Consider the following 26,249-nt stretch of genomic DNA (forward strand, 5'->3'; position numbering starts at 1 on the left):
CTCTCCTGCCGGCGGTGGCCGCGTGTAGCTCTCCTGCCCGTGCCGTCTGTCAATCAGCAGAGAGAGGTCCAGAGCAGAGTGGACTCCAGGCTCCGCCTCTCTGACTGTTGCCTTACTGACGGAGCAATTATAAAACCGTTTTTATTAGTATATAACAGTGGAAGTTATTTATAAAGGAACGCAAAGAATATGAAGCCCTATTGCACTGTGTGCGCAGCTTCACAAGCATATTCTTGGGGACAGTTACGCTTTAAGAACTTATCCCCTGTCACGGGGGGGGTCTGACCGCTGGGACCTCCCCCATGATCTCCAGGACTGGGACCAACTATTACCTCTCAGCTCTCCACCCCCCAACATCACAATCAATGGGGGCTTCAGAGACATCTAAGTAATATACTATAAGGTAGGAAAATGTGCGTACAAATGGAGGACCCCCTAGTGATATGTGTCCAGATAGAGGACCCCCACCAATAATCCTAGTGATATAATGTGTCCAGATAGAGGACCCCCCCCCCCCACCAATCATCCTAGTGATATGTGTCCAAATAGAGGACCCCCACCAATCATCCTAGTGATATAATGTGTCCAGATAGAGGACCCCCCCCACCAATCATCCTAGTGATATAATGTGTCCAGATAGAGGACCCCCCCCCACCAATCATCCTAGTGATATAATGTGTCCAGATAGAGGACCCCCCCCCCAACCAATCATCCTAGTGATATGTGTCCAGATAGAGGACTCCCACCAATCATCCTAGTGATATGTGTCCAGATAGAGGACCCCCACCAATCATCCTAGTGATATAATGTGTCCAGATAGAGGACCCCACCAATCATCCTAGTGATATGTGTCCAGATAGAGGACCCCACCAATCATCCTAGTGATATGTGTCCAGATAGACGACCCCACCAATCATCCTAGTGATATGTGTCCAGATAGAGGACCCCACCAATCATCCTAGTGATATGTGTCCAGATAGACGACCCCACCAATCATCCTAGTGATATGTGTCCAGATAGAGGACCCCACCAATCATCCTAGTGATATAATGTGTCCAGATAGAGGACCCCCCACCAATCATCCTAGTGATATGTGTCCAGATAGAGGACCCCCACCAATCATCCTAGTGATATGTGTCCAGATAGAGGACCCCCCACCAATCATCCTAGTGATATGTGTCCAGATAGAGGACCCCCCCCCACCAATCATCCTAGTGATATGTGTCCAGATAGAGGACCCCACCAATCATCCTAGTGATATGTGTCCAGATAGACGACCCCACCAATCATCCTAGTGATATGTGTCCAGATAGAGGACCCCCCACCAATCATCCTAGTGATATAATGTGTTCATGTGGGGTACCTCCTATCGATCCTCAGTTTTGGGGGCTCCAGCTTTGTGACCCTCCTCCCATTTTCTCTGCTCCAGAGTGAACAGGAACAGAAGGGGGAGTCGTACTGGTATTCGGTCACCGCCTCCATTATCACCAGGATCGTAGACAACATAGAGGTAAGAAAATCTCTGTGTTTTATGTTGTTTTATACCTTTATGTTATGTTAGTGACTGCGTCCACCATGAGGGAATGTATAGAGAGCTCCCCCTAGTGGTGACAGCAGATCACACTGAGCTGAATGTATACAGAACAGGTAATGTGCTCCCCCTAGTGGTGACTGCAGATCACACTGAGCTGAATGTATAGAGAACAGGTAATGAGCTCCCCCTAGTGGTGACTGCAGATCACACTGAGCTGAATGTATACAGAACAGGTAATGAGCTCCCCCTAGTGGTGACTGCAGATCACACTGAGCTGAATGTATACAGAACAGGTAATGAGCTCCCCCTAGTGGTGACTGCAGATCACACTGAGCTGAATGTATACAGAACAGGTAATGTGCTCCCCCTAGTGGTGACTGCAGATCACACTGAGCTGAATGTATAGAGAACAGGTAATGAGCTCCCCCTAGTGGTGACTGCAGATCACACTGAGCTGAATGGATAGAGAACAGGTAATGAGCTCCCCCTAGTGGTGACTGCAGATCACACTGAGCTGAATGTATACAGAACAGGTAATGTGCTCCCCCTAGTGGTGACTGCAGATCACACTGAGCTGAATGTATAGAGAACAGGTAATGAGCTCCCCCTAGTGGTGACTGCAGATCACACTGAGCTGAATGTATACAGAACAGGTAATGAGCTCCCCCTAGTGGTGACTGCAGATCACACTGAGCTGAATGCATAGAGAACAGGTAATGAGCTCCCCCTAGTGGTGACTGCAGATCACACTGAGCTGAATGGATAGAGAACAGGTAATGAGCTCCCCCTAGTGGTGACTGCAGATCACACTGAGCTGAATGTATACAGAACAGGTAATGTGCTCCCCCTAGTGGTGACTGCAGATCACACTGAGCTGAATGTATAGAGAACAGGTAATGAGCTCCCCCTAGTGGTGACTGCAGATCACACTGAGCTGAATGTATAGAGAACAGGTAATGTGCTCCCCCTAGTGTTGACTACAGATCACACTGAGCTGAATGTATAGAGAACAGGTAATGAGCTCCCCCTAGTGGTGACTGCAGATCACACTGAGCTGAATGTATAGAGAACAGGTAATGTGCTCCCCCTAGTGGTGACAGCAGATCACACTGAGCTGAATGTATAGAGAACAGGTAATGTGCTCCCCCTAGTGGTGACTGCAGATCACACTGAGCTGAATGTATACAGAACAGGTAATGAGCTCCCCCTAGTGGTGACTACAGATCACACTGAGCTGAATGTATAGAGAACAGGTAATGAGCTCCCCCTAGTGGTGACTGCAGATCACACTGAGCTGAATGTATAGAGAACAGGTAATGTGCTCCCCCTAGTGGTGACTGCAGATCACACTGAGCTGGATGTATAGAGAACAGGTAATGAGCTCCCCCTAGTGGTGACTGCAGATCACACTGAGCTGAATGTAAACAGAACAGGTAATGAGCTCCCCCTAGTGGTGACTGCAGATCACACTGAGCTGAATGTATACAGAACAGGTAATGTGCTCCCCCTAGTGGTGACTGCAGATCACACTGAGCTGGATGTATAGAGAACAGGTAATGAGCTCTCCCTAGTGGTGACTGCAGATCACACTGAGCTGAATGTAAACAGAACAGGTAATGAGCTCCCCCTAGTGGTGACTGCAGATCACACTGAGCTGAATGTATAGAGAACAGGTAATGAGCTCCCCCTAGTGGTGACTGCAGATCACACTGAGCTGAATGTATACAGAACAGGTAATGTGCTCCCCCTAGTGGTGACTGCAGATCACACTGAGCTGAATGTATAGAGAACAGGTAATGAGCTCCCCCTAGTGGTGACTGCAGATCACACTGAGCTGAATGTATAGAGAACAGGTAATGAGCTCCCCCTAGTGGTGACTGCAGATCACACTGATCTGAATGTATAGAGAACAGGTAATGTGCTCCCCCTAGTGGTGACTGCAGATCACACTGAGCTGAATGTATACAGAACAGGTAATGAGCTCCACCTAGTGGTGACTGCAGATCACACTGAGCTGAATGGATAGAGAACAGGTAATGTGCTCCCCCTAGTGGTGACTGCAGATCACACTGAGCTGAATGTATAGAGAACAGGTAATGAGCTCCCCCTAGTGGTGACTGCAGATCACACTGAGCTGAATGTATACAGAACAGGTAATGAGCTCCCCCTAGTGGTGACTGCAGATCACACTGAGCTGAATGTATAGAGAACAGGTAATGAGCTCCCCCTAGTGGTGACTGCAGATCACACTGAGCTGAATGTATACAGAACAGGTAATGAGCTCCCCCTAGTGGTGACTGCAGATCACACTGAGCTGAATGTATACAGAACAGGTAATGAGCTCCCCCTAGTGGTGACTGCAGATCACACTGAGCTACATGTATAGAGAACAGGTAATGTGCTCCCCCTAGTGGTGACAGCAGATCACACTGAGCTGAATGTATAGAGAACAGGTAATGAGCTCCCCCTAGTGGTGACAGCAGATCACACTGAGCTGAATGTATAGAGAACAGGTAATGAGCTCCCCCTAGTGGTGACTGCAGATCACACTGAGCTGAATGTATAGAGAACAGGTAATGAGCTCCCCCTAGTGGTGACTGCAGATCACACTGAGCTGAATGTATAGAGAACAGGTAATGTGCTCCCCCTAGTGGTGACTGCAGATCACACTGAGCTGAATGTATACAGAACAGGTAATGAGCTCCCCCTAGTGGTGACTCCAGATCACACTGAGCTGAATGTATAGAGAACAGGTAATGAGCTCCCCCTAGTGGTGACAGCAGGTTACACTGAGCTGAATGTATACAGAACAGGTAATGAGCTCCCCCTAGTGGTGACTGCAGATCACACTGAGCTGAATGTATACAGAACAGGTAATGAGCTCCCCCTAGTGGTGACTGCAGATCACACTGAGCTGAATGTATAGAGAACAGGTAATGAGCTCCCCCTAGTGGTGACTGCAGATCACACTGATCTGAATGTATAGAGAACAGGTAATGTGCTCCCCCTAGTGGTGACTGCAGATCACACTGAGCTGAATGTATACAGAACAGGTAATGAGCTCCACCTAGTGGTGATTGCAGATCACACTGAGCTGAATGTATACAGAACAGGTAATGAGCTCCCCCTAGTGGTGACTGCAGATCACACTGAGCTGAATGTATACAGAACAGGTAATGAGCTCCCCCTAGTGGTGTTTGCAGATCACACTGAGCTGAATGTATACAGAGCAGGTAATGAGCTCCCCCTAGTGGTGACTGCAGATCACACTGAGCTACATGTATAGAGAACAGGTAATGAGCTCCCCCTAGTGGTGACTGCAGATCACACTGAGCTGAATGTATAGAGAACAGGTAATGAGCTCCCCCTAGTGGTGACAGCAGATTACACTGAGCTGAATGTATACAGAACAGGTAATGAGCTCCCCCTAGTGGTGACTGCAGATCACACTGAGCTGAATGTATAGAGAACAGGTAATGTGCTCCCCCTAGTGGTGACTGCAGATCACACTGAGCTGAATGTATAGAGAACAGGTAATGAGCTCCCCCTAGTGGTAACTGCAGATCACACTGAGCTGAATGTATACAGAACAGGTAATGAGCTCCCCCTAGTGGTGACTGCAGATCACACTGAGCTGAATGTATAGAGAACAGGTAATGAGCTCCCCCTAGTGGTGACTGCAGATCACACTGAGCTGAATGTATACAGAACAGGTAATGAGCTCCCCCTAGTGGTGACTGCAGATCACACTGAGCTGAATGTATAGAGAACAGGTAATGAGCTCCCCCTAGTGGTGACAGCAGATCACACTGAGCTGAATGTATAGAGAACAGGTAATGAGCTCCCCCTAGTGGTGACTGCAGATCACACTGAGCTGAATGTATACAGAACAGGTAATGAGCTCCCCCTAGTGGTGACAGCAGATCACACTGAGCTGAATGTATAGAGAACAGGTAATGAGCTCCCCCTAGTGGTGACTGCAGATCACACTGAGCTGAATGTATAGAGAACAGGTAATGAGCTCCCCCTAGTGGTGACTGCAGATCACACTGAGCTGAATGTATAGAGAACAGGTAATGAGCTCCCCCTAGTGGTGACTGCAGATCACACTGAGCTGAATGTATAGAGAACAGGTAATGAGCTCCCCCTAGTGGTGACTGCAGATCACACTGAGCTGAATGTATAGAGAACAGGTAATGAGCTCCCCCTAGTGGTGACTACAGATCACACTGAGCTGAATGTATACAGAACAGGTAATGAGCTCCCCCTAGTGGTGACTGCAGATCACACTGAGCTGAATGTATAGAGAACAGGTAATGTGCTCCCCCTAGTGGTGACAGCAGATTACACTGAGCTGAATGTATACAGAACAGGTAATGAGCTCCCCCTAGTGGTGACAGCAGATCACACTGAGCTGAATGTATAGAGAACAGGTAATGAGCTCCCCCTAGTGGTGACTGCAGATCACACTGAGCTGAATGTATAGAGAACAGGTAATGAGCTCCCCCTAGTGGTGACTTCTGGAGTGTTAGTGATTATGTCTATACAGGGAATTTGAAGCTCTGACCACTATTAGGACCAATATTAGGAAATAAATCAGGATGAGGTTCATTATTGTGTCATGTGACCTGGTGACCTCCAGGGTTCTCTTCTGCAGTAACTTTCGCTTTCCTTTCTGACATTACAGCTGAAGATCCAGGATGTCCATGTGAGGTTTGAAGACGGCGTCAGCGACCCCAAACATCCATTTGCATTTGGAGTTTGCATCAAAAATGTTTCGGTGCAAAATGCCAGTCGTGAGCCGGTAAGGGAGACGTGGGTGCGCTTAGATACCTCTAATAGTTAGATACCTCTAATAGTTAGATACCTCTAATAGTTAAACAAGGGATAAGGAGCTGCACTCTCTGTCATAGAGGTAGAAGGTGGGTGCAAACGGCCGCAATCCCAGGTCACGGGAGACACTTCAGAGGTATAAAGGAGAAGACTGTAAACTCCAGTAAGATGAAAGGGAATGTGGCTTTATTCCAATTCAAACATCAAGGCTTAGAATAAAGTCACATTCACTTCCATCTTCCTGGAGTTTACAGTCTTCTCCTTTATAACTCTAATAGTTAGATACTTGTGGAGGGTCCGCTTAGTGCGGGGGGGGGGGGTAGGTTATGTGTGGTGTATGATCACTATTAGTGAGGTGGTGCGGGGCGGTAGGTTATGTGTGGTGTATGATCACTATTAGTGAGGTGGTGCGGGGGCGGTATGTTATGTTCGTGTATGATCACTATTAGTGAGGTGGTGCGGGGGCGGTAGGTTATGTTCGTGTATGATCACTATTAGTGAGGTGGTGCGGGGGCGGTAGGTTATGTTCGTGTATGATCACTATTAGTGAGGTGGTGCGGGGGCGGTATGTTATGTGTGGTGTATGATCACTATTAGTGAGGTGGTGCGGGGGCGGTATGTTATGTGTGGTGTATGATCACTATTAGTGAGATGGTGCAGGGGCGGTATGTTATGTGTGGTGTTTGATCACTATTAGTGAGATGGTGCGGGGCGGTATGTTATGTTCGTGTATGATCACTATTAGTGAGGTGGTGCGGGGGCGGTATGTTATGTGTGGTGTATGATCACTATTAGTGAGATGGTGCGGGGGCGGTATGTTACGAGTGGTGTATGATCACTATTAGTGAGGTGGTGCGGGGGGGTAGGTTATGTGTGGTGTATGATCACTATTAGTGAGGTGGTGCGGGGGCGGTATGTTATGTGTGGTGTATGATCACTATTAGTGAGATGGTGCAGGGGCGGTATGTTACGAGTGGTGTATGATCACTATAAGTGAGGTGGTGCGGGGGCGGTAGGTTATGTTCGTGTATGATCACTATTAGTGAGGTGGTGCGGGGGGGTAGGTTATGTGTGGTGTATGATCACTATTAGTGAGGTGGTGCGGGGGGGTAGGTTATGTTCGGTGTATGATCACTATTAGTGAGGTGGTGCGGGGGCGGTAGGTTATGTTCGCGTATGATCACTATTAGTGAGGTGGTGCGGGGGGGTAGGTTATGTGTGGTGTATGATCACTATTAGTGAGGTGGTGCGGGGGCGGTATGTTATGTGTGGTGTATGATCACTATTAGTGAGGTGGTGCGGGGGCGGTATGTTATGTTCGTGTATGATCACTATTAGTGAGATGGTGCGGGGCGGTATGTTATGAGTGGTGTATGATCACTATTAGTGAGGTGGTGCGGGGGGGTAGGTTATGTTCGTGTATGATCACTATTAGTGAGGTGGTGCGGGGGGGTAGGTTATGTTCGTGTATGATCACTATTAGTGAGGTGGTGTGGGGGCGGTAAGTTATGTGTGGTGTATGATCACTATTAGTGAGGTGGTGCGGGGGCGGTATGTTATGTGTGGTGTATGATCACTATTAGTGAGGTGGTGCGGGGGGGGTAGGTTATGTTCGTGTATGATCACTATTAGTGAGGTGGTGCGGGGGCGGTAGGTTATGTTCGCGTATGATCACTATTAGTGAGTTGGTGCGGGGGCGGTATGTTATGTGTGGTGTATGATCACTATTAGTGAGATTGTGCGGGGGCGGTAGGTTATGTTCGTGTATGATCACTATTAGTGAGATGGTGCGGGGCGGTATGTTATGTGTGGTGTATGATCACTATTAGTGAGATGGTGCAGGGGCGGTATGTTATGTGTGGTGTATGATTACTATTAGTGAGGTGGGTTGGGGGCGGTATGTTATGTGTGGTGTATGATCACTATTAGTGAGATGGTGCAGGGGCGGTATGTTATGTGTGGTGTATGATCACTATTAGTGAGATGGTGCAGGGGTGGTAGGTTATGTTCATGTATGATCACTATTAGTGAGATGGTGCGGGGGCGGTATGTTATGTGTGGTGTATGATCACTATTAGTGAGATGGTGCAGGGGCGGTATGTTACGAGTGGTGTATGATCACTATTAGTGAGGTGGTGGGGGGCGGTAGGTTATGTTCATGTATGATCACTATTAGTGAGGTGGTGCGGGGGCGGTATGTTATGTGTGGTGTATGATCACTATTAGTGAGATGGTGCGGGGGCGGTAGGTTATGTGTGGTGTATGATCACTATTAGTGAGATGGTGCGGGGCGGTATGTTATGTGTGGTGTATGATCACTATTAGTGAGATGGTGCGGGGGCGGTATGTTATGTGTGGTGTATGATCACTATTAGTGAGATGGTGCAGGGGCGGTATGTTATGTGTGGTGTATGATCACTATTAGTGAGATGGTGCGGGGCGGTATGTTATGTTCGTGTATGATCACTATTAGTGAGGTGGTGCGGGGGCGGTATGTTATGTGTGGTGTATGATCACTATTAGTGAGATGGTGCGGGGGCGGTAGGTTATGTTCGTGTATGATCACTATTAGTGAGATGGTGCGGGGGCGGTAGGTTATGTTCGTGTATGATCACTATTAGTGAGATGGTGCGGGGCGGTATGTTATGTGTGGTGTATGATCACTATTAGTGAGATGGTGCAGGGGCGGTATGTTATGTGTGGTGTATGATCACTATTAGTGAGGTGGTGCGGGGCGGTAGGTTATGTGTGGTGTATGATCACTATTAGTGAGGTGGGTTGGGGGCGGTATGTTATGTGTGGTGTATGATCACTATTAGTGAGATGGTGCAGGGGCGGTATGTTACGAGTGGTGTATGATCACTATTAGTGAGGTGGTGGGGGGGCGGTAGGTTATGTTCATGTATGATCACTATTAGTGAGGTGGTGCGGGGGCGGTAGGTTATGTGTGGTGTATGATCACTATTAGTGAGATGGTGCGGGGGCGGTATGTTATGTGTGGTGTATGATCACTATTAGTGAGATGGTGCAGGGGCGGTATGTTATGTGTGGTGTATGATCACTATTAGTGAGATGGTGCGGGGCGGTATGTTATGTTCGTGTATGATCACTATTAGTGAGGTGGTGCGGGGGCGGTATGTTATGTGTGGTGTATGATCACTATTAGTGAGATGGTGCGGGGGCGGTAGGTTATGTTCGTGTATGATCACTATTAGTGAGGTGGTGCGGGGGCGGTATGTTATGTTCGTGTATGATCACTATTAGTGAGGTGGTGCGGGGGCGGTATGTTATGTGTGGTGTATGATCACTATTAGTGAGGTGGTGCGGGGGCGGTATGTTATGTGTGGTGTATGATCACTATTAGTGAGGTGGTGCGGGGGCGGTATGTTATGTGTGGTGTATGATCACGATTAGTGAGGTGGTGCGGGGGGGTAGGTTATGTTCGTGTATGATCACTATTAGTGAGATGGTGCGGGGGCGGTAGGTTATGTTCGTGTATGATCACTATTAGTGAGATGGTGCGGGGGCGGTATGTTATGTTCGTGTATGATCACTATTAGTGAGATGGTGCGGGGGCGGTATGTTATGTTCGTGTATGATCACTATTAGTGAGATGGTGCAGGGGCGGTATGTTATGTGTGGTGTATGATCACTATTAGTGAGATGGTGCAGGGGCGGTATGTTATGTGTGGTGTATGATCACTATTAGTGAGGTGGTGCGGGGGCGGTATGTTATGTGTGGTGTATGATCACTATTAGTGAGGTGGTGCGGGGGCGGTATGTTATGTGTGGTGTATGATCACTATTAGTGAGGTGGTGCGGGGGCGGTATGTTATGTGTGGTGTATGATCACTATTAGTGAGATGGTGCGGGGGCGGTAGGTTATGTTCGTGTATGATCACTATTAGTGAGATGGTGCGGGGGCGGTATGTTATGTTCGTGTATGATCACTATTAGTGAGATGGTGCGGGGGCGGTATGTTATGTTCGTGTATGATCACTATTAGTGAGATGGTGCGGGGTTCTTCTTTATTCTCACTATTGGTGACTCTTCACGTCTCTTTGCAGGTGGAGATATTGATTCGTAAGAAACAACTTGAAGTGGAGGATTTCAGTGTATACTGGGATGTGTCGTGCAGGTTACTGGGTGATCTGCCCCTCGGGGAGCTGCAGGTATATACACCGCACTATGGTGCACGCACAATGCTCTGGATCACTCCCTTCACCTCTTACACAGTCTGCTATCTCTTGTGCAGGACGCCATGGACAGAAGTATGGAGAGTCGTGAGCATCACTATATCCTGGAGCCTGTGTGCACCTCCGCACTGCTCCGGAGAAACTGCGCCAAAGAGCCTTTACGGTCCAGACATCAGCCGCGAATAGAGTGCGACATCCGTCTGAGGACCATCCCGCTGACTCTGTCACAGGTACCCGTACAGGGAGATGTCTCTGATCACCCCCGTACAGGGAGATGTCTCTGATCACCCCCGTACAGGGAGATGTCTCTGATCACCCCCGTACAGGGAGATGTCTCTGATCACCCCCGTACAGGGAGATGTCTCTGATCACCCCCCGTACAGGGAGATGTCTCTGATCACCCCCCGTACAGGGAGATGTCTCTGATCACCCCCCGTACAGGGAGATGTCTCTGATCACCCCCCGTACAGGGAGATGTCTCTGATCACCCCCCGTACAGGGAGATGTCTCTGATCACCCCCGTACAGGGAGATGTCTCTGATCACCATACAGGGAGATGTCTCTGATCACCCCCGTACAGGGAGATGTCTCTGATCACCCCCGTACAGGGAGATGTCTCTGATCACCCCCGTACAGGGAGATGTCTCTGATCACCCCCGTACAGGGAGATGTCTCTGATCACCCCCGTACAGGGAGATGTCTCTGATCACCCCCCGTACAGGGAGATGTCTCTGATCACCCCCCGTACAGGGAGATGTCTCTGATCACCCCCCGTACAGGGAGATGTCTCTGATCACCCCCCGTACAGGGAGATGTCTCTGATCACCCCCCGTACAGGGAGATGTCTCTGATCACCCCCCGTACAGGGAGATGTCTCTGATCACCCCCCGTACAGGGAGATGTCTCTGATCACCCCCGTACAGGGAGATGTCTCTGATCACCATACAGGGAGATGTCTCTGATCACCCCCGTACAGGGAGATGTCTCTGATCACCCCCGTACAGGGAGATGTCTCTGATCACCCCCGTACAGGGAGATGTCTCTGATCACCCCCGTACAGGGAGATGTCTCTGATCACCCCCGTACAGGGAGATGTCTCTGATCACCCCCGTACAGGGAGATGTCTCTGATCACCCCCGTACAGGGAGATGTCTCTGATCACCCCCGTACAGGGAGATGTCTCTGATCACCATACAGGGAGATGTCTCTGATCACCCCCGTACAGGGAGATGTCTCTGATCACCCCCGTACAGGGAGATGTCTCTGATCACCACACCATCCTGTTCCGTGTTTGTTTTTTATTCAGGGACAATATCAGCAAATTATGGAATTTGTTGAAGAATTTGATAGAAAAGAACGACAGATGAAATACAGAAAATGGAGACCGAAGGTTCCCGTTTTAAACAAGTAAGTTTTACAGAATTGTGCTGAGACAGTCTATGGCAGCAGATTAATTTGACCTTAACGGGGTCTTCTGCCGAAATTCTAATCTGGAAAACCTACAGGGGGAAACTCTCACAGGGCGCAGCTCCACCACATAACAATCACAAATTACTGAGAATTACCTGATCAGACAGGACTGAATAATCACCCCGTCCTGGACACAAATGGTGCATCCTGAGCGTAATATTTGGAGCAGGATTTAATGAGGGCCAAGATACCTGCAGTCTGGAGGAGACATCTTCACCCCTGAGACATCTGGAGCAGGATCTTATGAGGAGGAGCCAAGATACCTGCAGTCTGGAGAAGACACCTTCACCCCTGAGACATCTGGAGAAGGATCTTATGAGGAGTGGACCAAGATACCTGCAGTCTGGAGAAGACACCTTCACTGAGACATCTGGAGCAGGATCTTATGAGGAGTGGGCCAAGATACCTGCAGTCTGGAGAAGACACCTTCAGCCCTGAGACATCTGGAGCAGGATCTTATGAGGAGTGGGCCAAGATACCTGCAGTCTGGAGAAGACACCTTCACCCCTGAGACATCTGGAGCAGGATCTTATGAGGAGTGGACCAAGATACCTGCAGTCTGGAGAAGACATCTTCACCCCTGAGACATCTGGAGCAGGATCTTATGAGGAGTGGCCAAGATACCTGCAGTCTGGAGAAGACATCTTCACCCCTGAGACATCTGGAGAAGGATCTTATGAGGAGGAGACCAAGAGACCTGCAGTCTGGAGAAGACACCTTCACCCCTGAGACATCTGGAGCAGGATCTTATGAGGAGAAGACCAAGAGACCTGCAGTCTGGAGAAGACACCTTCACCCCTGAGACATCTGGAGCAGGATCTTATGAGGAGGAGCCAAGATGCCTGCAGTCTGGAGAAGACACCTTCACACCTGAGACATCTGGAGCAGGATCTTATGAGGAATGGGCCAAGATACCTGCAGTCTGGAGTAGACACCTTCACCCCTGAGACATCTGGAGCAGGATCTTATGAGAAGGAGCCAAGATACCTGCAGTCTGGAGAAGACATCTTCACCCCTGAGACATCTGGAGCAGGATCTTATGAGGAGGAGGCCAAGAAACCTGCAGTCTGGATAAGACATCTTCATCCCTGAGACATCTGGAGCAGGATCTTATGAGGAGGCCAAGATACCTGCAGTCTGGAGAAGACGTCTTCACCCCTGAGACATCTGGAGCAGGATCTTATGAGGAGGAGGCCAAGAGACCTGCAGTCTGGATAAGACATCTTCACCCCTGAGACATCTGGAGACCTGCAGTCTGGATAAGACATCTTCACCCCTGAGACATCTGGAGCATGATCTTATGAGGAGGAGAACAAGAGACCTGCAGTCTGGAGAAGACATCTGGAGCAGGATCTTATGAGGAGGCCAAGATACCTGCAGTCTGGAGAAGACGTCTTCACCCCTGAGACATCTGGAGCAGGATCTTATGAGGAGGAGGCCAAGAGACCTGCAGTCTGGATAAGACATCTTCACCCCTGAGACATCTGGAGACCTGCAGTCTGGATAAGACATCTTCACCCCTGAGACATCTGGAGCATGATCTTATGAGGAGGAGAACAAGAGACCTGCAGTCTGGAGAAGACATCTGGAGCAGGATCTTATGAGGAGCCAAGATACCTGCAGTCTGGAGAAGACACCTTCACCCCTGAGACATCTGGAGCAGGATCTTATGAGGCCAAGATACCTACAGTCTGGAGAAGACACCTTCACCCCTGAGACATCTGGAGCAGGATCTTATGAGGAGGCCAAGATACCTGCAGTCTGGAGAAGACGTCTTCACCCCTGAGACATCTGGAGCAGGATCTTATGAGGAGGAGACCAAGATACCTGCAGTCTGGAGAAGACATCTTCACCCCTGAGACATCTGGAGAAGCATGATCTTATGAGGAGGAAAACAAGAGACCTGCAGTCTGGAGAAGACATTTGGAGCAGGATCTTATGAGGAGCCAAGATACCTGCAGTCTGGAGAAGACACCTTCACCCCTGAGACATCTGGAGCAGGATCTTATGAGGAGGAGACCAAGATACCTGCAGTCTGGAGAAGACCTCTTCACCCCTGAGACATCTGGAGAAGGATCTTATGAGGAGTGGGCCAAGATACCTGCAATCTGGAGAAGACATATTCATCCCTGAGACCTCTGGAGCAGGATCTTATGAGGAGGAGCCAAGATACATGCAGTCTGGAGAAGACATCTTCACCCCTGAGACATCTGGAGAAGGATCTTATGAGGAGTGGACCAAGATACCTGCAGTCTGGAGAAGACATCTTCACACCTGAGACATCTAGAGCAGGATCTTATGAGGAGGAGCCAAGATACCTGCAGTCTGGAGAAGACATCTTCACCCCTGAGACATCTAGAGCAGGATCTTATGAGGAGTGGGCCAAGATACCTTCAGTCTGGAGAAGACATCTTCACCCCTGAGACATCTGGAGCAGGATCTTATGAGGCCAAGATACCTACAGTCTGGAGAAGACACCTTCAGCCCTGAGACATTTGGAGCAGGATCTTATGAGGAGTGGGCCAAGATACCTACAGTCTGGAGAAGACACCTTCAGCCCTGAGACATTTGGAGCAGGATCTTATGAGGAGTGGGCCAAGATACTTGCAGTCTGGAGAAGACACCTTCACCCCTGAGACATCTGGAGCAGGATCTTATGAGGAGTGGCCAAGATACCTACAGTCTGGAGAAGACACCTTCAGCCCTGAGACATTTGGAGCAGGATCTTATGAGGAGTGGCCAAGATACCTGCAGTCTGGAGAAGACATCTTCACACCTGAGACATCTGGAGCAGGATCTTATGAGGAGGAGCCAAGATACCTTCAGTCTGGATAAGACATCTTCACCCCTGAGACATCTGGAGCAGGATCTTATGAGGAGGAGCCAAGATACCTGCAGTCTGGATAAGACATCTTCACCCCTGAGACATCTGGAGCAGGATCTTATGAGGAGGAGCCACGATACCTTCAGTCTGGATAAGACATCTTCACCCCTGAGACATCTGGAGCAGGATCTTATGAGGAGTGGACCAAGATACCTGCAGTCTGGAGAAGACATCTTCATCCCTGAGACATCTGGAGCAGGATCTTATGAGGAGGAGAACAAGAGACCTGCAGTCTGGAGAAGACATCTGGAGCAGGATCTTATGAGGAGCCAAGATACCTGCAGTCTGGAGAAGACACCTTCACCCCTGAGACATCTGGAGCAGGATCTTATGAGGCCAAGATACCTACAGTCTGGAGAAGACACCTTCACCCCTGAGACATCTGGAGCAGGATCTTATGAGGAGGAGACCAAGATACCTGCAGTCTGGATAAGACATCTTCACCCCTGAGACATCTGGAGACCTGCAGTCTGGATAAGACATCTTCACCCCTGAGACATCTGGAGCATGATCTTATGAGGAGGAGAACAAGAGACCTGCAGTCTGGAGAAGACATCTGGAGCAGGATCTTATGAGGAGCCAAGATACCTGCAGTCTGGAGAAGACACCTTCACCCCTGAGACATCTGGAGCAGATCTTATGAGGAGGAGAACAAGAGACCTGCAGTCTGGAGAAGACACCTTCAGCCCTGAGACATTTGGAGCAAGATCTTATGAGGAGTGGCCAAGATACCTGCAGTCTGGATAAGACATCTTCACCCCTGAGACATCTGGAGCAGGATCTTATGAGGAGGAGCCAAGATAGCTGCAGTCTGGAGAAGACACCTTCACTGAGACATCTGGAGCAGGATCTTATGAGGAGGAGCCAAGAGACATGCAGTCTGGATAAGACATCTTCACCCCTGAGACATCTGGAGCAGGATCTTATGAGGAGGAGCCAAGATACCTGCAGTCTGGATAAGACATCTTCACCCCTGAGACATCTGGAGCAGGATCTTATGAGGAGTGGACCAAGATACCTGCAGTCTGGAGAAGACACCTTCACCCCTGAGACATCTGGAGAAGGATCTTATGAGGAGGAGGCCAAGAAACCTGCAGTCTGGAGAAGACATCTTCACCCCTGAGACATCTGGAGCAGGATCTTATGAGGAGTGGACCAAGATACCTGCAGTCTGGAGAAGACATCTTCACCCCTGAGACATCTGGAGCAGGATCTTATGAGGAGTGGGCCAAGATACCTGCAGTCTGGAGAAGACACCTTCACACCTGAGACATCTGGAGCAGGATCTTATGAGGAGTGGACCAAGATACCTGCAGTCTGGATAAGACATCTTCACCCCTGAGACATCTGGAGCAGGATCATATGAGGAGAAGCCAAGATACCTGCAGTCTGGAGAAGACATCTTCACCCCTGAGACATCTGGAGCAGGATCTTATGAGGAGGAGCCAAGATACCTGCAGTCTGGAGAAGACATCTTCACACCTGAGACATCTGGAGCAGGATCTTATGAGGAGGAGCCAAGATACCTGCAGTCTGGAGAAGACATCTTCACCCCTGAGACATCTGGAGCAGCAGGATCTTATGAGGAGGAGCCAAGATACCTGCAGTCTGGAGAAGACCTCTTCACCCCTGAGACATCTGGAGCAGGATCTTATGAGGAGGAGCCAAGATACCTGAAGACAAGTGCAGACGTTTAATTGAGAGTTACAGAAATCTCTGTATTGTAGTGAGGACCTCAGAAGGTTGTGCGACCAAATATTATATTCAGGGACCGAGATTTGTGTCCATGACGGGGTCATTATCCTGTATCCTGATTCAGTTGAAGCAGAATTCGGAAGTCCAGTCCGATCCTCATCCGTTTCCTCTCGTAGTTTTCTCCATAGACCCATTACTGTAGAGTCCGTCAACTGCATTGCAGAGTGGGGGGGAGGCGTTCAGCGCAGCTCTTCTCCCGCTTGTTCTAGTGATGGGTCTCAGCCCGGACACTGAGCATTCGTAACATTTCACACGTTTAATCAGCACAGATGTGAACGTGGCCTTCACATGGCTTCGCCTTCATTCACAAGTTTAATCTTTCTAAAAAAAAAGTTTTGCAATAATTTTCTCTGTATTTAAAAAAAAGTTAAAAACAGAAAACCCACAAAGACGACGCTCGGGTCACTCCTGTTCCAGTCCGGCTTTCTTTTACATTGCGCTCAGGTTGCAGCCGCCAACCACCCGAGAGTGTAAGAGACGAGATGTATCATGTGACATGAACCTTTTATCGTCCCCACAGCTCTAGAGAATGGTGGATTTTTGCACTGAACGCAAACTTGTCTGAGATCCAGAAGCAGAGGCAGCGTCTACGCCTGGAGTTCTTATTGCATCGAGCGCGGGACGCAGTGTTTTATTGCAGTAAACATTATAATCGTCTGCAGGGATTACAGCTGTCAGCTGAACATGAGGTGAGCATTGTGGGAACTGACTGAAGCTGCAGCACTGGTTTGTGTGTAAGGCTCCGTTCACACTATTCATCCGTTATTAAACATCAGTTTTCTGTGTAAAAACGGATGTATAATAATGGATGAAATAACGGCTGAATAACGTCTGTCAAAATAACGGGCATAATCATCCGTTAAGACCCGTTATAACATCCCTCATGTACGGCCGTTTTAACACCTCTGCCTACAGACTCCCACAGCCGGGACTACTACTACTCCCATCATGGAACAGACTTGTTTCCATGATGAGAGTAGTAATTCCCGGCTGCTGGAGTCTGCCGGTGGCTGGGGAGGCTACATTAGTGTTTGTACTACTATCCCCATCATGGAACAGACTTTGTTCCATGATGGGGGTTGTAGTACAGGGGCTGAGGGATTGATCACTTCTGAGACCCGATGCGATTAGAAGTTATTAAATGGTAGCGGGCGGCATGGTCCGCTCCCCTGCGATGTACGATGTATTTTACTTTAATTTTTAGATTCACCGCCGGGAGCCCTGAATGGCCTGTACTGAGAAGCCTATCAGAGCTCCTGGCTGGGTTTTTAAACTTCAGTGTGTCCCCTTATTCCCCCCCATGTGTATATTCCCCCCTCTGTATATAGATGCTCTGCGGGGTTCAGACATATATCCATATGTCTGGTCCCCACAGCGCTTCTATAATCATATGCCTCCGCAGCCCTATGAATGAAATGTATTCTAACAGCAGCGCATCGCGCCAGCTGGCTTTCTGGCCCGATGCGCTGCTAATAGAAAACTTTTAATTCATAGCACTGCCAAGGGCTTATGATAGCGCTGCAGGGGGACAATATATATACACAATACCTATATATGCGGGGAGATATATATATAGATATGTGCTGCGGGGGACTATATATATTTAAATGTGCTGCTGGAGGGAAATATATATATGCACTGCGGGGGACATTATATATATATATATATATATATATATATATATATATATATATACACACATACACAATACCTATATATGCAGATATATATAGATATGTGCTGCAGGGGACTATATATATTTATATCTGCTGCTGGTGGGAAATATATATATTTGCTGCGGGGGATATATATGCACTGCGGGGGACAATAAATATATGCGCTGCGGGGGGCAAGACTTGTATAGCACGGCAGGAGGCAAGATATATAGAATCTCTGCAAGACATATACCCCCCTCTAAAGCGATTCTATATCTTTCCCCACCACAGCACTTCTATTTAAAAACCACGCCGGGAGCCCTGATTGCCTACTCAGCACCGGCCAATCAGGGCTCCCGGCAGGGAATTTAAAAATGAAAGTAAATACATTGTACATCGCAGGGGAGCGCAGCATGCCGCCCACTCCCCTGTTTAATAACTTCTAATCGGAAGTGAGACCCGGTGCGATGAATCCCTCAGCCCCTGTACTACAACCCCCATCATGGAACAGACTCTGTTCCATGATGGGGATAGTAGTGCAAACACTAATGTAGCCTCCCCAGCCACCGGCAGACTCCAGCATCCAGGGAATTACTACTCCCATCATGAAAACCAGTCTGTTCTATGATGGGAGTAGTAGTAGTCGTCCCTCAGCACTGCAGGAGTCGCTGATGTCACCTCTTCTGAGCTCACAAGTAATAACGGATATTATAAACTGGGTGGAAACAGATGACATAAAGGCTCATCCGTCACCCATAGACTTCAGTGTTAGAAATAACGGCCGTTAATTTACCCATTTCTTGTGAGGGAAGAAAAATGTGCGCATGTCTCGTTATTTCTTCCGTCACAACTAACAGGATTTTGTAACAGCCATTTAACATCCGTTTTTAAGGCTTGTCTAACAGCAGTTTATGACGGATCTTTTAACGGAGCAACTTTATAGTGTGAAAGGGGCCTAAGAAAACAAAATGTCCCCCCTCTGATATGTGTATATATATATATATATATATTTGTATGTGTGTATATAATATATATTTGAAATGTGAGAGTGGCACTGTGTGGGATTCAGATCCCAGGATCCAGGTAGGTGCTCAGTCCTATGTAAGACCAGTGCAACACATCACAAGCAATGTAGTTGAAAAAATAACAGGGCGGCACTCCAGCGATCCAATGTAGAAAAATATTTTATTCACCCAAAATGTGAGGTGACGTTTCAACCTACTCAACGAAAAAGACCTCATTGAATGAATCAATCAATGAAACGTCGCCTCACATTTTGGGTGAATAAAATATTTTTCTACATTGGATCGCTGGAGTGCCGCCCTGTTATTTTTGGAAATATATATGTAGTACGTAGGTGTCCATGTGGGCGCACAACTCTTTCTGAAACTTCCATAGACTTGACTGGAGGAAGCTGCACCCTAGCATGGCCACCTCTCCTTTACTCAGGATCAGGTTACATCGCCTTTTTGTGGCCAAATTGATAAATATAGATCACAGGCTGTGATTATTACCCTGTGTAATCTGCTTCTTACCTTTTTGTGCTCCACTTGGGCACATTATCGTGCATGGGACCCGCACATGGAAGTGCTGTTGTGCAAAAGTCCTTAAGAAATAAAAATCTTAGATTTTTGTCTACCAACGTATGCAGTTCAGTGAATGGGATCAATGCACTTAGATCAATAATGGTATCTGAAAATGTAGCTTTAGTGGCTGTTACTGAGACATGGTTCACTGAGAGTAATGACTGGGGCATGACAATACCAGCCCCAATGATAAAGGACAAGCTGTAGACTAAAGTGCTTATGGGTGTATAGGTGGAAGAAAGTGCTCACGGCTGCATAGGCAGAGGTATTACCTGTAGAGAGAAGTGCTCATGGGTGTGTTGGGAGAGGTATTAGTAGTAGAGGGAAGTGGTCATGGGTGTGTTGGGAGAGGTATTAGTAGTAGAGGGAAGTGGTCATGGGTGTGTTGGGAGAGGTATTAGTAGTAGAGGGAAGTGTATAAGGAGATATATTAGCAGTAGAGAGAGGTGCTCATGGGTGTATAGGGAGAGATATTAGCAGTAATGGGAGTATGGGGAGAGGTATTAGAGGTAAAAAGAGAGAAGTGCTCATGGATGTATAGAGAGAGAGAGAGTTATTAGCAGTAGAAAGGGGGAATTGCTCATGGGTGTATCGTGAGAGGTATGAGCAGTGCTCATGGGTGTATAAAGAAAGAGATAAACATACTGTACATACACATACTGTACACTCATACATAAACACACATAATCATACTGTACACACACACACTGTACATACACATACTATACATATACATACACTGTACATACACATAATGTACACACATACATATACACACTATACACACGCATATTGTACATACACACACTACATACACATACACACACACTGTACATACACAAACTGTACACTCATACATAAACACACATAATCATACTGTACACACACACACACACACACTGTACATACACATACTATACATATACATACACTGTACATACACATAATATACACACATACATATACACACTATACACACACTACATACACATACACACACACTGTACATACACAAACTGTACACTCATACATAAACAAACATAATCATACTGTACACACACACACAATGTACTTACACATACTATACATATACATACACTGTACATACACATAATGTACACACATACATATACACACTATACACACGCATATTGTACATACACACACTACATACACACACACACACACTGTACATACACATACTGTACACTCATACATAAACACACATAATCATACTGTACACACACACACTGTACATACACATACTATACATATACATACACTGTACATACACATAATGTACACACATACATATACACACTATACACACGCATATTGTACATACACACACTACATACACATACACACACACTGTACATACACATACTGTACACTCATACATAAACACACATAATCATACTGTACACACACACACTGTACATACACATACTATACATACACTTTACATACACATAATGTACACACATACATATACACACTATACACACGCATATTGTACATACACTGTACATACACATACACACATACTATACATACACATACTGTACACACATACATACACACACACACACATACTGTACATACACACGCATACATTAGCAGAACGATTACATTTTCTTGCCCATAACCCTTTTTGGATCTGATTATGATTCAGGCTGAACTGGAACGGATTGAGGAAGAACAATCTTTTGAAGAATTAAAAATTTTGAGACAGCAAGTGCATGACCGATTCCGAAAGCAGCAGGAACTGGCTGAGGTGAGTGGCTCTTGACCAAATTCGGAGTCCTTCCTTTGAGTCTGAGTGCAGCATTATCTGTGAGCTTGTGTCTACTCGTCCTGACAGTCAGTGGAGATGGGAATTATCAGAACCTTTAACTTGTCTCTACCACACTTCTCTTCCCTTATCTACTATGTCTCTAGGACACTGCTCTTCCCTTATCTACTATATCTCTAGGACACTGCTCTTCCCTCATCTACTATATCTCTAGGACACTGCTCATCCCTCATGTACTATGTCTCTAGGACACTGCTCTTCCCTTATCTACTATATCTCTAGGACACTGCTCTTCCCTCATCTACTATATCTCTAGGACACTGCTCTTCCCTCATGTACTATATCTCTAGGACACTGCTCTTCCCTTATCTACTATATCTCTAGGACACTGCTCTTCCCTTATCTACAATGTCTCTAGGACACTTCTCTTCCCTTATCTACTATGTATCTAGGAGACTGCTCTTCCCTTATCTACTATGTCTCTAGGACACTTCTCTTCCCTTATCTACTATGTCTCTAGGACACTGCTCTTCCCTTATCTACTATGTCTCTAGGATACTGCTCTTCCCTTATCTACTATGTATCTTGGACACTTCTCTTCCCTCATCTACCATGTCTCTAGGACACTGCTCTTCCCTTATCTACTATATCTCTAGGACACTGCTCTTCCCTCATCTACTATATCTCTAGGACACTGCTCTTCCCTCATGTACTATATCTCTAGGACACTGCTCTTCCCTTATCTACTATATCTCTAGGACACTGCTCTTCCCTTATCTACTATGTCTCTAGGACACTTCTCTTCCCTTATCTACTATGTCTCTAGGACACTGCTCTTCCCTTATCTACTATGTCTCTAGGACACTGCTCTTCCCTTATCTACTATGTCTCTAGGACACTTCTCTTCCCTTATCTACTATGTCTCTAGGACACTGCTCTTCCCTTATCTACTATGTCTCTAGGATACTGCTCTTCCCTTATCTACTATGTATCTTGGACACTTCTCTTCCCTCATCTACCATGTCTCTAGGACACTGCTCTTCCCTTATCTACTATATCTCTAGGACACTGCTCTTCCCTTATCTACTATGTCTCTAGGACACTGCTCTTCCCTTATCTACTATGTCTCTAGGACACTGCTCTTCCCTTATCTACTATGTATCTAGGACACTTCTCTTCCCTTATCTACTATGTATCTAGGACACTGCTCTTCCCTTATCTACTATATCTCTAGGACACTTCTCTTCCCTTATCTATTATGTCTCTGGGACACTTCTCTTCCCTTATCTACTATGTCTCTAGGACACTGCTCTTCCCTTATCTACTATGTATCTAGGACACTTCTCTTCCCTTATCTACTATATCTCTAAGACACTGCTCTTCCCTCATCTACTATATCTCTAGGACACTGCTCTTCCCTCATGTACTATATCTCTAGGACACTGCTCTTCCCTTATCTACTATATCTCTAGGACACTGCTCTTCCCTTATCTACTATGTCTCTAGGACACTGCTCTTCCCTTATCTACTATGTATCTTGGACACTGCTCTTCCCTTATCTACTATGTCTCTAGGACACTGCTCTTCCCTTATCTACTATGTATCTTGGACACTGCTCTTCCCTTATCTACTATGTCTCTAGGACACTGCTCTTCCCTTATCTACTATGTCTCTAGGACACTGCTCTTCCCTTATCTACTATGTCTCTAGGACACTGCTCTTCCCTTATCTACTATGTCTCTAGGACACTGCTCTTCCCTTATCTACTATGTCTCTAGGACACTGCTCTTCCCTCATCTACCATGTCTCTATGACACTGCTCTTCCCTTATCTACTATATCTCTAGGACACTGCTCTTCCCTCATCTACTATATCTCTAGGACACTGCTCTTCCCTCATGTACTATATCTCTAGGACACTGCTCTTCCCTTATCTACTATATCTCTAAGACACTGCTCTTCCCTTATCTACTATATCTCTAGGACACTGCTCTTCCCTCATGTACTATATCTCTAGGACACTGCTCTTCCCTTATCTACTATGTCTCTAGGACACTTCTCTTCCCTTATCTACTATGTCTCTAGGACACTGCTCTTCCCTTATCTACTATGTCTCTAGGACACTGCTCTTCCCTTATCTACTATGTCTCTAGGACACTTCTCTTCCCTTATCTACTATGTCTCTAGGACACTGCTCTTCCCTTATCTACTATGTCTCTAGGATACTGCTCTTCCCTTATCTACTATGTATCTTGGACACTTCTCTTCCCTCATCTACCATGTCTCTAGGACACTGCTCTTCCCTTATCTACTATATCTCTAGGACACTGCTCTTCCCTCATCTACTATATCTCTAGGACACTGCTCTTCCCTCATGTACTATATCTCTAGGACACTGCTCTTCCCTTATCTACTATATCTCTAGGACACTGCTCTTCCCTTATCTACTATGTCTCTAGGACACTGCTCTTCCCTTATCTACTATGTCTCTAGGACACTGCTCTTCCCTTATCTACTATGTATCTAGGACACTTCTCTTCCCTTATCTACTATGTATCTAGGACACTGCTCTTCCCTTATCTACTATATCTCTAGGACACTTCTCTTCCCTTATCTATTATGTCTCTGGGACACTTCTCTTCCCTTATCTACTATGTCTCTAGGACACTGCTCTTCCCTTATCTACTATGTCTCTAGGACACTGCTCTTCCCTTATCTACTATGTCTCTAGGACACTGCTCTTCCCTCATCTACCATGTCTCTATGACACTGCTCTTCCCTTATCTACTATATCTCTAGGACACTGCTCTTCCCTCATCTACTATATCTCTAGGACACTGCTCTTCCCTCATGTACTATATCTCTAGGACACTGCTCTTCCCTTATCTACTATATCTCGAAGACACTGCTCTTCCCTTATCTACTATGTCTCTAGGACACTGCTCTTCCCTTATCTACTATATCTCTAAGACACTTCTCTTCCCTTATCTATTATGTCTCTAAGACACTGCTCTTCCCTTATCTACTATGTCTCTAGGACACTGCTCTTCCCTTATCTACTATGTATCTAGGACACTTCTCTTCCCTTATCTACTATATCTCTAGGACACTGCTCTTCCCTTATCTACTATGTATCTAGGACACTTCTCCTCCCTTATCTACTATGTATCTAGGACACTTCTCTTCTCTCATCTACTATATCTCTAGGACACTGCTCTTCCCTCATGTACTATATCTCTTGGACACTGCTCTTCCCTTATCTACTATATCTCTAGGACACTGCTCTTCCCTTATCTACTATATCTCTAGGACTATGCTCTTCCCTTATCTACCTATTTTTTTCTCTCTAGGACACTGCTCTTCCCTTATCTACTATGTATCTAGGACACTGCTCTTCCCTTATCTACTATATCTCTAAGACACTGCTCTTCCCCCATCTACTATATCTTTAGGACTATGCTCATCCCTTATCTACCTATTTTTTCTCTCTAGGACATGTTAAAAGTTCTTTCTAACGATGAGAAACTTTAATTTCTTACAAGTTAGTGAATTCCTGAAGGAATCGTCCTTCTTACCTGATAGAAGAGACTATGTCAATTATTCCAATAACTTTTACAATTTGGGTCATTTTGATCTTTCTGCAGAGTTTGCGAGAACCTTTGTCAGACCCGGCTCCAGGTTCCCCAGTGCCGAGCCCTACCGGTGGCCAGGGAGTGCTGCAGTATCTCCAGTCCTGGTTCCCGGGCTGGGGCGGCTGGTATGGCAATCCCCAGGAAGCACGTGAAGATATAGAGCGGCTGACACAGGAGCAGCGCCAGGAGCAGAAGGCTTGGAATCCAGAGGACTTATTAGGTTGGTGGGGTGTCTGTGACATCTTAGGTTGGTGTGGTGTCTGTCACATCTTAGGTTGGTGTGGTGTCTGTCACATCTTAGGTTTGTGTGGTGTCTGTGACATCTTAGGTAGGTGTGGTGGCTGTCACATCTTAGGTAGGTGTGGGGTCTGTCACCTCTTAGGTTGGTGTTGTGTCTGTCACATCTTAGGTAGGTCTGGTGTCTGTGACATCTTAGGTTGGTGTTGTGTCTGTCACCTCTTAGGTTGGTGTTGTGTCTGTCACATCTTAGGTAGGTCTGGTGTCTGTCACATCTTAGGTAGGTCTGGTGTCTGTCACATCTTAGTTAGGTGTGGTGTCTGTCACATTTTAGGTAGGTATGGTGTCTGTCACATTTTAGGTAGGTGTGGTGTCTGTCACATCTTAGGTAGGTGTGGTGTCTGTGATATCTTAGGTTGGTGTTGTGTCTGTGACATCTTAGATAGGTGTGGTGTCTGGGACATCTTAGGTAGGTGTGGTGTCTGGGACATCTTAGGTAGGTCTGGTGTCTGTGACATCTTAGGTAGGTCTGGTGTCTGGGACATCTTAGGTTGGTGTTGTGTCTGTCACATCTTAGGTGGGTGTGGTGTCTGTGACATCTTAGGTTGGTGTTGTGTCTGTGACATCTTAGGTAGGTCTGGTGGTGTCTGGGACATCTTAGGTGGGTGTGGTG

General features: G+C 46.9%; 1 protein-coding gene across 1 annotated transcript in view; it reads left to right on the forward strand.

The window, feature by feature from the left end:
* VPS13D (vacuolar protein sorting 13 homolog D) overlaps window positions 1-26,249 on the forward strand; it is a 194,635-nt gene that overhangs the window by 24,075 nt on the left and 144,311 nt on the right. Inside the window, exons 5-12 of the mRNA XM_056553621.1 lie at window positions 1,430-1,510; window positions 6,222-6,338; window positions 10,435-10,539; window positions 10,623-10,793; window positions 11,870-11,970; window positions 17,193-17,361; window positions 21,589-21,690; window positions 25,352-25,559. Coding sequence (XP_056409596.1) covers window positions 1,430-1,510; window positions 6,222-6,338; window positions 10,435-10,539; window positions 10,623-10,793; window positions 11,870-11,970; window positions 17,193-17,361; window positions 21,589-21,690; window positions 25,352-25,559 — 1,054 coding nt within the window. The remainder of the gene's footprint in view (window positions 1-1,429; window positions 1,511-6,221; window positions 6,339-10,434; window positions 10,540-10,622; window positions 10,794-11,869; window positions 11,971-17,192; window positions 17,362-21,588; window positions 21,691-25,351; window positions 25,560-26,249) is intronic.

Source organism: Hyla sarda, unplaced genomic scaffold (assembly GCF_029499605.1).
Source record: "Hyla sarda isolate aHylSar1 unplaced genomic scaffold, aHylSar1.hap1 scaffold_342, whole genome shotgun sequence".
NCBI lineage: Eukaryota > Metazoa > Chordata > Amphibia > Anura > Hylidae > Hyla > Hyla sarda.